Below are 13,833 nucleotides of genomic sequence, written 5' to 3'. Positions count from 1 at the left end.
AGCAAGCAAATTCACTGATGTCAATCACAATCTGTGCTGCCTCCATTTGCAATCTCTGGGTTTGAGAATTGCATTTAAAGCGCCCACTCTAATATTATAAAATGTCTTCCATCACAATTCCTCAACAAACAACAGTTCCACTCTCAAGATGATCCACTCTGATAGGAGGTATTGTCCATCAAGGTTAATATCTAAAACCTAACATTATGGTGCCAAATTGAAACCCATTGCACCAAAGCAATCTGATGTTTTGTCAACCTACAATAACATTACATTTCATGAGTTCTGGCTGCTCTTGGTGGCAATTGAGAAGGTCCGGTCTGTCCTCAGCCACACCTATATTGATCTCATTTGTGTTTAGTCACTATGTAAACACCACCCTTAAATCCCACAGGAGCTGCATAACTCCTAACTGTTAAACTAGGGCAAGTTGAGAAAAAGAAATATCTGCTCATTAGGCTTCTAAAAATTGTGCCAACCCAGCAGAGCAGGGTCCGTCATTGGCAAGTGCTACACACATGATTAACAAAGAAAACATTACGAGGCATTTCAAAGGTGTTCTTACCCCGAATGTGTAACCCTTCTGCATTGCTGTAACATTTTGCTCCTGCCCTTATATTTAAACGCACACCTACCAGTCCACACTCCAGTGCTTGGTCTGGCAGCAAGAAAGCAGCAAAATCCTTGAGCAGCTGTGGGTAATCGTAGAGCAAATCGTGCAGGCTGGAATACAGCTCCACAGCTGTCCCTTGACTTTTGCTGGTCTCAAAATCATAGATGATGCGCAGAAATGCTTCATATTTGCCTTGCTTGTGCTGCAAGGCTTCACGCACCTACAGGGAAAAAGATAAATATCAATGATCGGTTTAACAGGCAACGGCTCATGGTTTTGGAGCTGGACAGGCAGTGAAGCAACCAAGGCTGCTCCTCAAGTAGCACTGGCTGGCATGGCATGTCTTAAGCAGGATATATAGAGGAAAGATCAAATGGTGGTTTTAGTGTATGGCATTTATAGGTAGGCTGTCAGGCCAAGTATACATATAGGGAGAAGTGTGGCTGTTATGGCAAATTGTTGAGATGGATTTCTAAAATGTGGCCTGGTGGACAGATTTCATGAGGCCGCCCGAGTTACAGTGAATAGGGTAACACAGAGGTTAGCCAAACCCAATCAAGGTAAGCATGGAGAGTAGTCCAGGCTTAGTCTCTGGAGAGGCGAGTGGGGCCACGGGTCTACAATGAGTCCACACAGTGAAATACAGAATGATTCGATTTAGACAGGCAATTACACAAATACTCTATTGACTATTGGCCCAAAACACACTAGAAAAATGAATCAAGCAGGTAGTAATATGCAACACTCAGTTATAAAAGATATATACAATCACCTTTGGTTTTTAGAAATACATACAATCCCCTTAAACACCTGAAAGGAAGGTAGGTAATTATGCAATAAGGATAATCAGTTCACAAGAATGAAGACATTAACTGTAGAAGTCCAATCACCATGTTGAATGGGGCCTTGTGCCCAAAAGACACAACGTTCCTTCACAGGAGAGGGGACAAAGGCAGGAATAGTTCTCGTGGTAGTGAAGAATGTTCCAAAAGACTTCAAGGATTTTACAGGTTAGTAAGATGCTTTTTCTAGCTCTTAGAACAGCTTTTAAAACAAACGTTTAAAAAGCGAAGGAATGGAATTGAAAAAAGTATTCTAAAAGGTTATTATAGGGGGATAGGGATGGCTGTAAGTATTGCGATTACTCACCACCCCTACTCCGATTTTCCTAAGTGACTTGGCAGGTCCACTAGGAGTTGCTGAAGGTAGGATTTCCCACCACTGGATCCAGTAGAAGATGCCCAGGAGCTGCTAGCGCAGGGAAGTTTCTGGTCGGGTGCAGGAGCAGAGGGCAACCCTTCCTGATGAAGAAAAGCAGCAGGTACTGATGCAAGCCTCTTCAGGACACTACCAGACGCAAGGAAGCCGGTTTCAGTGTCAATCACTGCACACAGGCGACAGCAGGCATCTCTCCAGTCGCGGTCGAAGAAGTTGTTCCCGTGCAGGATCCCTTGACGTGGGTAGCTGAAATTTGGCAGAAAGGCGACTTATAGCACGAGCTGCCGCTCACTGAAGTTCCAGACCAAAAAGCAGAATTGCAATGCTTCTGGCGCGGTAGCCCAATTCAGAGCTGGTTGGTCCACGGGTGGTTCAGGGATGATTCCCAGGGCTTAGGACTGCAGGAGAACGAGAAGATGTTGAGACTGGTTAGTCCCACCAGTCTAAGGGACCAAGCAACACAGAGGGCCATTTCAGATCAGGTAGTCCAAGCAGGGCTTCACAGGGGCAAATGCAGGAAAGGTAACCAGGCCTCTTCAGAAGTCGTCCACGGGTCTTCGTTCGGCTGTGCGGCTACACAGGATCTTGTCTCCAATGCTGATCTGGAATGGCTGTCAGAGTCCTCTTATCCCAAATCCAGGTTCATAGCAAAAATCAGCCCACTAATGTTAAGGATGTGCACCACTCACTCAGCCAGCAGTGGTCTAATCAGGGAGTATTGTGGGTTTCACCCATGCATGCACAACAGACTTTCTGGAACCCCAGTTGGTGCACGGGAATAGGCAGTCCCACCCACTTCCTGGGTCTACACACAAATGGCATGCACTAGACCACAAAAACAGCAGCTTTCCCGGGCAAATTCATGACCATATTAGGGATTTCCTGACCTGAGAAAGCAAGAGGAACGCCAAAACACAATATTGTTAAAGGACAAGTGAAAACAAATCTTGTGGCGCAGCTATTTTAGGACACCAGCCATCTTCAGTAGCCAGATGCAGTAAACGCAAACGTGTACACTAAAAACACTGCAAAAAAAATGGTAGAAATGGGATTAGTGCCACCAGCTAGTCCCATAGGCACATGAAAAACTAACCAAAAATCCCAGTGTAAAAATCTAGGTTGATCCAAAAGTATCCCCATGCCCTGCATTGTAAGATGCTGTGTGCACTGTCAGAAAAGTTACAAAACAGGCCAAAAGTAAAAGACAAAAAGGGAAACAGTTTCCCAGGAAATCGTACCAAAATGTCGCCCTCACAATTACGAAGGCCATAAATGCAGAGTTTTTTTTTTTACCCCCCCTTACACCACATATATGTGGGGGGTATAGAATATAATATTGATATGGGGGTCTCCCCCGCATATATATGTGGTGTAAAAAACATTTATTTTTTAAAGTCGGCATTTTCGGCCATCGCAATATTCGCATAGATCCTTTCCCAGTACTGGCAGTCAGGACTGTTCAGTTTCCCCAGGACAAAATGAGCAAAAAGCACAGGGAAGTCAAGACCAGTCATAAAATAAAAGCAAAAAGTATGGGGGTCCATATAATATGGAGGGAAAGTTTTCTAAAAGCGTAATCTTTCCCAACAGTGGGCGCATTAGTGAGAAAGCTCAGAAAAGCCGTGCAAGCCCAGAGACGCGCCCGCTCCCAGTTTCCACAAAATCCTTTTAGATTCCAAGTCAAGACCGGAGGCAACCATTATGCTTAAACTCTTTAATGCCACTCTCCAGAGCAGCCTTTTAAAATATTTTCTTTTTTCTTTTTTAACATTAAAACAAAACTTTGTCACAAGAGTACAAATCCCCAGAAGTCTTCTGTGTTCAGTAGTTTATTTATTTTTTTAAAATTTTATTTTATTTTGTTTGGCTGACTCAACCTTTCAAAATGACATTTTAAAAGAATTATGATAAAAACATGAATCGGAATAAGAATAAAAAAATAAAATGATCATATTCCATAATTAAAAGTAATGTTAAATATTTACTGAAATGTCACTACTTTGAATGTTTCTCACAAGAGTAATTCATCTTTATTCAAATCTAATTCTGCCAAAAAATTCATAGTCACAAACCCCAATGATTTGGAATGTATATGAAAAATATGAAACCACAACCTCGCTACATCTATCTTTACATATTGTTCAAAGTAGGTCCAAAAGTATCTAATACGCATTGGTTTCAAATTGTCACATTCCAACAATATATGTTTCAAGGCTTCCATTACACTGTTACAAAATCGACAATTGTTTTTGGGGTGATAGGGAATACCATTTCCCTGTTACCTCTTGCGTTTTCCAAAGATTTAATCTTAAATGCAGAAGACCGGAACAATGTTTTCTATCAGGGGATTGAAATAGATATGGTTCCATCGAACCACAACATTTAAGTGCAAATGTGTTTTTCTTAAACACACTTTAATTGCCACAGCCTTCCCTTGTTCGAATCCAATCGAATTCCCATAATTTTTCCTTCGCCAACTCTGGGTTTTGTAGAAGGATCTGATCTGATATACAAGCATCGTCCATAATCTCCGGAGCTTTCGATCTCCATTCAAGCATAAACGTTTCATTAGAGATTTTAACATAATTAGACAATATGGTTAAAATGTTCTCTTTCTTATCTGCGAGTAAGCATTTACGATAAAGCATATGTACTTTCCATTTGCAATGAGCACATAAGGAAATCAGCCCTAGCTCATGTCCAACTAAAGTTATTGGGAGGTGTCCAGTCAATTCGTCGAAAAAAAACTGGTCGACTGCAATTTGATCGACGCAATTTGGTCGAAAACCAAATGGTCGAATTTTTTTTTTATTTATATTTTTCGGGTTTTCGTTTAGTAAAAAAAGGGGTTTTTAGAGAAAAAAAGGGGGTTGGGGGGGGACCCCCCCAAAAAAAAAAAAAAAAAAGGGTTAAAATAAAAAAAAATTCGACCATTTGGTTTTCGACCAAATTGGTTCGACCATTTGTCTGGTCGACCAATTTTTTTCGACCAAATGTCTGGCAACCTTATTGGGACTGAGGTTGGTAGCTTTAGGACTGCTTTCCAAAAAAAGCCTTTCAACTTATTCCAGTATACTCCAGATTTTGGCACTTTTGTTTCTGATCCGTAAGTTAGAATTGGAATGGTTTTCTGTTTGTAATATGTCAAAATAGGAATAACAGAACATTTACCAAATCGGTTATCAATGATCCGAGCTTGCGATGTGGCTGTACTTAGTTTTGCTTTCAGACCTGTCTCATAAAGCATATCCCAGGGATGGTTATTTATATTGACCCCTAGGTATATATAAGATGGTACAATTTGAAGATCTACTTTGTCCAAATGCCATACATTTTTACGACAGAGTTGATTTCCATTTCCAAACTGCATAATTTGAGTTTATTTTGTATTTATTGCTATCATATTTTGTTTAGCATATTTTTCCAGGCTTTTAAGCATGTTTTCTAGCCCGGACGGAGTCTTTGATAGTAAGAGATCATCAGCATAGAATAGCCAATTTACTTCCTGACCTTCTAATTTAGGAGAATCTGTTATATCTCCAAAACTCATACACATATCAAAAATAAAGTTAAACAGAGTGGATGCAAGAATGCATCCCTGCTTCAATCCTCTCGATGTCATTATTTGCTCTGATAGAATACCGTCTCTGCTTAACCTTATTTGAATTGAGGTAGTCTGTAGTTTTGTACACTCTTCCTTAACCAATCATGTCTCAGTTCACCCTTTTAGCCACATCCTGTCTGAGACGACTCTTTCTTTGCTGCCCTCTAAGCATATAAGTCAACTTTATTTGCTCTGGTGTGTTTGAATGTCATGGGAAGCCTTTAGAGGCTGTCAGTGGGGACTGTAGTGATTTAACATTGTGCTTAACATGTAGGTGCAAGGCATTTTGGATTTGATTTCCTGTGCCTGCAGTTTTGTATGCAATGCGCAAGTAGCACGGTAGCCACAGTTTTCGCACCATCGAGACTGTGTTTTGTCTCATTAACTAGCTGTCACCGAGTAGCGTTCCGGGCCGCAAGTAATTTTACTCACGCCAGGGCTCCAGACCGCTCCCCAGGGAACTACTACAGTTCCGACAAGCATAACGTGGCTTGGAAGCCGCTTTAGAGTAAAGGATCCTGTCTTTGACAGGGCGCACATTTCAGGGTGTACGCGTTGAGTCCCCGAGCACCAAGATCACATCACTTAGCCAGCATTTATTCAATGCACATCCGGGCACACGCACGAGCGTTGCCTCGGATTTAAAGGAAAGAACCTCCAAGTTTCACATTGTAGAGCGCACATCTTCAATAAGTTGCGGTCCACAGGGATTGTAGGTATCTGAGACGCTCTCTGAAGAAGCAGCCTTCAAAGTCCAAACAAACCACAGGTGCACAACATTTGAGCGAGAGGAGCTTGAGGGAACAGGCATCAGTACACCTTTACCCATTGGTCAGCCCTCCTTTGCATTCTAAATGGAACAAGACCGCTCAGCACAAGAATACAGTGAGGAGGAGGAGCAGGAGTTGGACAGGGGCTGAGCTTTAAGTAAAAAAAAGTCCTAGGTGACTGGCCATAGCTGTGTCACAAGGTTTTCAACACATACAGGAGATACTCCAAGCACTGGAAACCCTCATTACTGCAAAAGCTAAAGCTCCTGCTGAAAGAAGGAGCTCAGCCCTGGTGAGGGAACCTTAGCCAAATGCCCCAGGAAAGGGCTGACCTAGGGGGAGAACAAGACCCGGAAGAGCACCCCCTCTTCTACCCTCCCAGGTCCTATAGTGGGGGTCAACAAAACGCCCCGGGAGGTAGCCGACTTCTTAGGCAAATTGATAAGTGCCTATTTGGGGAGGACGGCTGTGCAGAGCCGCTAAACCCCTGCCGGAGGGGTGAATAAATGATAAGTTACTCACCGTAGTGACTAACATACTACTAGTCCATAGTCCTGTTTCCTCCATACTGCATGGGCGTCCCTCGCTAGCGACGGGAGACTGAACCTTTTTCACCAGAAAAAATCTTCTTCCCCTTTACAATTAGAGGCGTGAAGTCCTGGGAGCATGCGCTTCCCTGACTCCGCCCACCGGCGCCACTCCTCAGTCCACTTTGACGTGTCGAGAATATTACCACTGCCTAATGACACCAGTTTTATTAAGGGTGAGGATGGTGGGACGCATGGAGGAAAGGCGACTATGAACTAGGAGTACGTTAGTCACTACGGTGAGAAACTTAGAATTACTCCTACTGCAGGGTGATTACAACTGATTGTAGCCCCAGGGTGGAGAGGTAACCCTCTGAAGAAAACAAGTTCCTTATCACTGCCTGACCAAATGCTGCGTCCGACGTGGAGCTGGCATCCAAACAGTAGTGCTTGCAGAAACCTGAAGGCGTAGCCCAGGTAGCCGCCCTGACCTGCCACGGAACGTGCCTTTGAAAAGCCACAGCTGTATCTATGGCTCTGATAGCGTGGGCATGTATATTTGCCGGGAGCGGTTTGTGCTGCCCATCATAGGCCTCCTTGATGGTCGCTACCATCCATCTTGCTACGGAGGCTTTGGAAGCTTGATAGCATGGCCTTGACCCACCGAAGGTGACAGAGAGCCTCCGATTTGCGGAAGCTTTTAGCCCTGTCTTTCTTAGGGTCAGCGAAGAAAGTGGGTAACAGCATCTCCTCCTTCAGGGGGAAAGAGGAGAACACCTTTGGTAAGAATACGGTGTGAGTTCTAAGCACCACCTTGTCTTTATGGAAAGTAGTACAAGGGTCTGAAGCCACAAGGGTCTGAAGACACCAGTGCCTGGATTTCACTGACCCTGCATGCAAATTTAAGTCCCACCAGTAGAGCTGTCTTAATAGTGACTAGTTTGATGTCTGCGGACGCCATGGGCTTGGATGGTTTATAAGCCAGGGCGCCTAAGACCAGGTTAAGGTCCCACACCGGCCTGGCTTCTTGATAGGCGGGTAGAGCCTGGTGAGGCCCGGCAGTTGTCCTTTAACCACCGGATTAGAGGAAGAAAATGCCCCTCCTCCAAGTTCCGGTAGGCTGTGACTGCCGCCAAATAGGTGCAACATGTGTCCACCTGCACCCCTGAGTGTGCAAGGTGTGCAGTGAAGGATAGAACAGCGTCCAGAGTGCAGGTCAATGGATCAACTACCTTTGATGAAGCCCAGTGGCAGAACCTAGTCCACTTGTTTTTGTACTGGCTCCTGGTAGCATTGCTCCTAGCGCCCTGTATAATGTCTAGGTTAGCCCGAGACAGATGTAGATGCTTTAGTGGGACCTGTTCAGGAACCACGCTGCGAGGGCTAGTTTCTGGGGAGCGGGGTGCAGGACCGTGCCCCCCTGCTGTGACAGAAGCTGAGCTGGACCCAGCGGAAGGTGCACCAGGGCCTGTTCCAACAGGCTGAGTAGATCCTAGAGCCATGGCCTTGCAGGCCACCACAGAGCTATCAGGATGACCCACAGGTGCCGAGCCTCCCTGATCTTGCAGATTACCCTGTGAACCAGGGGAGTGGGAGGGAAGGCATAGGCGTTCATGTTGTCCCATTGTATCTGCATTGCGTCGCCCAGAGAGCCCCAGCCCTGTCCCTGCCAGGATGCGAACTAGGGGCACCTCCTTTTGGACCAGGTGACAAAAAGATTCACACCTGCGGATGACCCCATATGTTGAAGATCTCTTGAAGGACTTGTTCGTTCAACTGCCATTCGTAGTTGTCCGCACCCAGTCTGCTGAGCCTGTCCGCCTCCAAGTCGGACTCCCCCGGGAGATGAAATGCCCTCAAGCAAACGTTTTTCTCCATAGCCCACTCCCAAATGCAGATTGCCAAGGTACATAGGGGAGGAGACCTGGTGCCACCCTGTTTGTTGATGTAATACATGCTGGTGGAGCTGTCCGTTTGAATGAGGAATGTCCTGCCAATCGATCATGGGAAGGAAGGCTTTGAGAGCAAGCCAGATGGCCATCAACTCAAGTCCGTTGATGTGAGCCTCCCGCTCCTGAAGAGACCAAACTCCATGGACACTGTGGTTGTCCAGGGTGGCTCCCCAACCCTCCAAGGAAGAATCCATGGTGATGGTAACCTGTGATGCTGGTTGCCTGAAGAGTCTATCTATCCTCAAGTTGCAGTCAGTGCTTCACCAGACCAGTCAATGCTTCCCCAGACAAGGTCCTGGTGGTGAAACGGAGGAATGCTGATGAATTCCGCCTGGGAACCCCTCTTCTGACTCCATGAGGCTGCGAAGTGCAGTTGCAAACGTCTAATTTTGAGCCTCGTGTATGGCACTACCAGTAGATATGCTGCCATGATACACAAGAGGTGTTGGTAGATCATGCGGAGGTCACAGCTCTGCTGAGAAAATGCCTTGATGGCTGTGATCTTGTCCTCTGAGGGAAAAACTCTCTTGGAGCCTGTATCCCTGATGAGGCCTAGAAAAGTTAGATTCTACATGGGCTCCAGCTGTGACTTCTTGAGATAGATGGAAAATCCCAAGTCGTGTAGCGTAGTCATGAGGGCGGAGGCGGTGTGATGGGCCGCCTCTGGGGATTTCACCCTGATGAGCCAGTCGTCTAGGTATGGACAGATATAGTGACCATGGGCCTGGAGAAGGGCTGCCACCACATTCATAAGTCTGGTAAATACCCCGGGGGTTGAGTTGAGGCCAAAGGGTAGAAGTTTGTATTGGAAATGAAAGTCCATGATCCTGAACCTCAGAAAGGACCGATGAGGCTGATAAATAGGGATGTGTAAGTACGCGTCCTTCAGATCCAGGGAGCACATACAGTCTCTCCTGCACAGTATCTCCGTAATAAGCACTAGGGTAACCATCTTGAACTTTTGAAGAGGGAGGGTGAAGGTTCAAGGAGGAAAGGTCCAACAACTGTCAGGCCAGCCTGGTTGTTCTTGTGTATGGTAGTAAATTCTGAAGTAGAAGCCCATACCCCACTGGGACTTCTTCCATTGCTGTCCCAATCTGTGTGTGGGGAGAGAGACAGAGAGAGAGAGACAAAGAGAGAGAGACAGAGAGAGAGAGAGAGAGAGACAGAGAGAGAGACAGAGAGAGAGACAGAGAGAGAGAGACAGAGAGAGAGAGACAGAGAGAGAGACCCCATGGACACTATTGAGAGGATTCAGGGGTCGGCGGCACGTCATGCGCCAATATTGTGCGTGAAGGGCAAGCCTGCCCCCAGTGGAGACATGTGGACCCAGAGGAGAGCGTCATACCTTTTTTCCCTCTGAGGCTGGGGCTGAGGAGGGGGACTGAAAGAAGCCCTTATTCCCCGCCTTGTGCTGCTTACGGCAGTGCTGACTTGGAGACTGGTCCGGCTGTCTTGACCTTCCTACCTAGAAGCCGCCGAAGGTCCGCCCCTTGTCGGAACGCTGGTGCGTCAGGTTGTACGTCTTAGACGTGGACTTAGTGAGGATAGATAAGGATTTTGCAGCCTGTTTACTGTTTTTCTTCTTATCAAGTTCCTCGTCTGTGGTGGAAAGAAAAAGGTCACCACCTTGCTCGAATGGAAGGTCCAATATGTGCTCCTGGGTGTCCGGGTTGAACTTGGTAACCCGTAGCCAGGCAGTTCTTCTCATGTCCGTAGCGATGCAGATGGCACAGCCGGAGGGGTATATATGAGCCACCATGGACTTCATGATATCCTGAGCCACCATTTTTGCATCTGCCAGCCCCCCCCTTGAAGTGCACTTAACTCTGCACCGGAAGGTCCAAAAGTAAGTCAGCCATTTCACACCAAAGCCTTTGATTGACAGCTGTGAGCACAGCGTCTGCATTAGACTGACTAGGGTGCAGCGAGGCATTGGAATAGACCTTCTTTCATTATGCCTTCAAGATCTTCTCCTCCTTGCCTAGGAGGGCCGAGGACGAGGTAGCCGAGGAAGACTGCGGCTTGGAGTAGAGTGAGGCCGCAGCAATCATCGAGCAGTGTGGTTGAGGGTGTGCTGACAGCAAGAGTGGATCCCCCTCCAATTGCCTGTACTTGGCATCAAGGTGCCAATTGGTAGGCTGCGCCTAATGGGGTTTAAGCCATCCCCTTTTGGCCAAGGTGACATTGTCGTTCGGCATTAGAATCCCTGTTCTGGCCGCGAGGCGTAGAGGGAGGACCTCGGCCAGGACCTCCGCCCCTAGTTGTTCAACCTCGGGTTGTGGAAGCCCCAAGTATTCAGCCACACCTGCGAGCCGTTCATGAAACGCCTTTGCCGATGACGGTGTGTCGGGGTCCTCCTCCTCCTAGGTTTCCGCCAGGGTGTCCTGCAGGTCCGGAGCAGGTGGAGGTGTACTGGGCACCGAAGGCTGAGGTGTGCTGACCAGTGCCGGAGGCTGCTGTGTAGGTGGGTGTGGAACTGCCTGGGCTGCAGGGGGCCGGGGTGCCAGAATCCTGGGGCCCGGCGTGGGCCTGAGGCGCTGGAGCCATAGGAGGAATGACCGTGGGAGCTAGCGACGGGACTGGAGGCAGCACGTCCCTGATCACATCGTGAAGGATGGCTCCCACCTGAGGGGACCTCATAAGAGTGAGGAACTTTAAAAAAAAACTGTCCTCACAGGCTGGTGGGGAGCTAGGTGGTGCGGGAGTAGGAGCAGGGACTTGAGGTTGCTGAGGCCTGGGCATACTCTGCCTTGCTGCATGCAGGGTTTATCTGCCCTGCGACGCTGAAGGATATATGCTGTAGGCCACGTACCTGCCTAAGATCAGTCCCACCTGGAAACTCGCTCCCCTACCTGCTCCCCGAAAGGGGATGGCGTCGGACGAGCGGCCATTTTGTCAGGCTGCATGCCACGTGCCTGCATCATGGTGCTTGCAGCGCTGGGCCTGGCCTCCTCCTGGACTATTGGCAGTGGAGCTCGAGGCCTACCCTGCACCTCAGGACGGGCCCCGATAGGCGTTATCCCCTCGGCTGTGTCGCGGCTAGTGCTGCGTACAGGCGCCCCCTGAGACATTTGTCCGGTAGTAGGTTGTAGCCCCCCCCCCCCGGGTGAACACCCGGTAAAAGAACCTTGCGGTCCCTCAGCAACGTCACCGGCAGAATCTAGCAGCCGGCAGCTGAAGCAGCCACGGTACCTGTGCTGGTGTTGGAACCTGAACGGTCCCTCCGGATTGGACATTTCGTGGGGAAGGAGTCGCCCTTGCGGGGTGCGGATGAGAAGAGTGGCCCTACCTTGGGCCTTGACTTGTGCCTGACGAAATTCTTCAAGTCCTCTGTAGGAGATCATTCAAAGGGCTCTCTCCACCGAGCTAACCTGTTCTTCAGAGCGCAGGTGTAAGCGCGTCACACACGGATAAACCCTCCCAGCTGTGTTCAGGGCCAAGGCAGCAGAGGAAAAGAGCGTGGGGGTCGGACGTAGGGATGAGCCCCTCGCAGGCTGGAAATCTGCTGAAGCCCGATGACGTCAACATTCATCGGGGAGGAGCATTGTGCCAGAGGACCGAGTACCTGATTAAAGACCAAAAGACAGTATCCTAGGAAGAGCGTGTGGAATTACAAGGCCAAAGCCAAACCCAGGAGTGCTAGTGAAAGCGATCTGCTCCCGTCGACATGGAAAAGAGGCCTGGGGAGTGGTGCCGTTGAGCGGAGTCAGGGGAGCTCATGCGTCCAGGGCCGCGCCCACACGCGCCTCTAAATTTAAAGGGGAAAAAGATTTTTTCTGGTGAAAAAGGTTCCGTCTCCCATCCATAGCGAAGTACGCCCATGCAGTATGGAGGAAAGGGGAGGAGACGTAGGAGTATAAAGGGGATGTCAATGAAGGCGATATGACCTCCGATGATGATGAGGGAGATCTTGATCAGGACGATGAGGACCAAGGCAGCAATCTCCCTAACCAGACAAATCAAACACTGCAGCTGCCAAAGGCGGCTCAGGAAGATGGAGATGATAAAGCCGAAATGTTTGACCCCGATAACATAAGACACCCGAAGCCTAAGGAGTGGTCTCCATCGCCGAGGGTGGCACAGTACATGGCTCAACGGATTAGGAAGCCGCTTGAGAAAGAAGCATATTTTAGGATGAAATCAGAGTGCCCGAAGCCTGAACTCCCAGCAAGAAGCCTTCTTTCCGTCAAGGCGAAGAGGTCCACATGGACGCAGAGAGCGCGGCGGATATAGACAGCAGAGCAGTGTTAGGGATAAGTGAGCACAGTGAAACATTACTCCAGGGTGGGGGGCAGGACGCTGTGATATTTAAGCAAATGGCGAGAGCTATCGAGCGATGCTTGGGTACTACAAGCAGTAGCAGGTTTAAGACTGGAATTTGTGGGCTACCCACTACAGAAGCGCTTCCCACCAAAACTAGGAATGTCCAAAGAGGAGGAGCAACGCCTCAATACGGAGTTCAACAACCTAATAGAGAAAGGGGCAATAGAGAGGTGTCTGACGGGACAGACAGGGTTCTACAGCAAGATGTTCCTGGTGCACAGGAAAGGGAAATCCAGGCCAGTGATCAACTTCAAAGAGCTGAACAGCTGGCTCATTTACAGGCATTTCAAGATGGAGGGAGAATCCACCTCCTCAGGGACATTCTGCGCAAAGCAGATTGGCTAGCGAGGCTAGATTTTAAAGATGCCTATCTGACGATTCCAATTGTGTTGGATCACATAAGATTCCTCAGGTTTTTTTGGCAGGGTCAGAGCTGGCAGTTCGCCTGCCTGCCCTTCGGACTGGCCTCAGCTCCCTGGGCCTTTACCAAAGTGATGAGACCAGTAGTAGCAGCTAGAGACAGCGGTATCAGGATGATTATATACCTAGACGATTCTAGCAGAGGACAAAGAGGTGTTAGCGAGTCAAGTGCAATGGGTAAGCTAAGTGTTAACTTCCCTATGTTTTTTGGTCAACCGAGAGAAGTCAGAATTAGTTCAGAGTCAGAGGATGGAGTTTCTGGGTTTCGTTATAGATACCAGACAAGCCATTTTACAGCTACCTCAACAGAAGATGAAAGCAATCAAGAAGGAGCTGAGGGCAGCAATTCAGAAAACGCATATTTCACTTTGGAATCTGGCCAGGAAAGTGGGGCTACCAGCGT

General features: G+C 48.1%; 1 protein-coding gene across 5 annotated transcripts in view; it reads right to left on the bottom strand.

Annotated features, from left to right (window-relative positions):
* The window catches only part of GON4L (gon-4 like), a 2,357,623-nt gene that overhangs the window by 608,143 nt on the left and 1,735,647 nt on the right, over positions 1-13,833 (bottom strand). For all 5 annotated transcript variants that reach the window (XM_069649947.1, XM_069649953.1, XM_069649967.1 and 2 more), the window contains one exon: positions 636-833. In XM_069649947.1, coding sequence (XP_069506048.1) covers positions 636-833 — 198 coding nt within the window. The remainder of the gene's footprint in view (positions 1-635; positions 834-13,833) is intronic.

The sequence above is a fragment of the Ambystoma mexicanum genome, chromosome 1p, assembly GCF_040938575.1.
Source record: "Ambystoma mexicanum isolate Mex_15411 chromosome 1p, UKY_AmexF1_1, whole genome shotgun sequence".
Taxonomy (NCBI): Eukaryota; Metazoa; Chordata; class Amphibia; order Caudata; family Ambystomatidae; genus Ambystoma; species Ambystoma mexicanum.
This window is presented reverse-complemented; position numbering and strand designations above follow the sequence as displayed.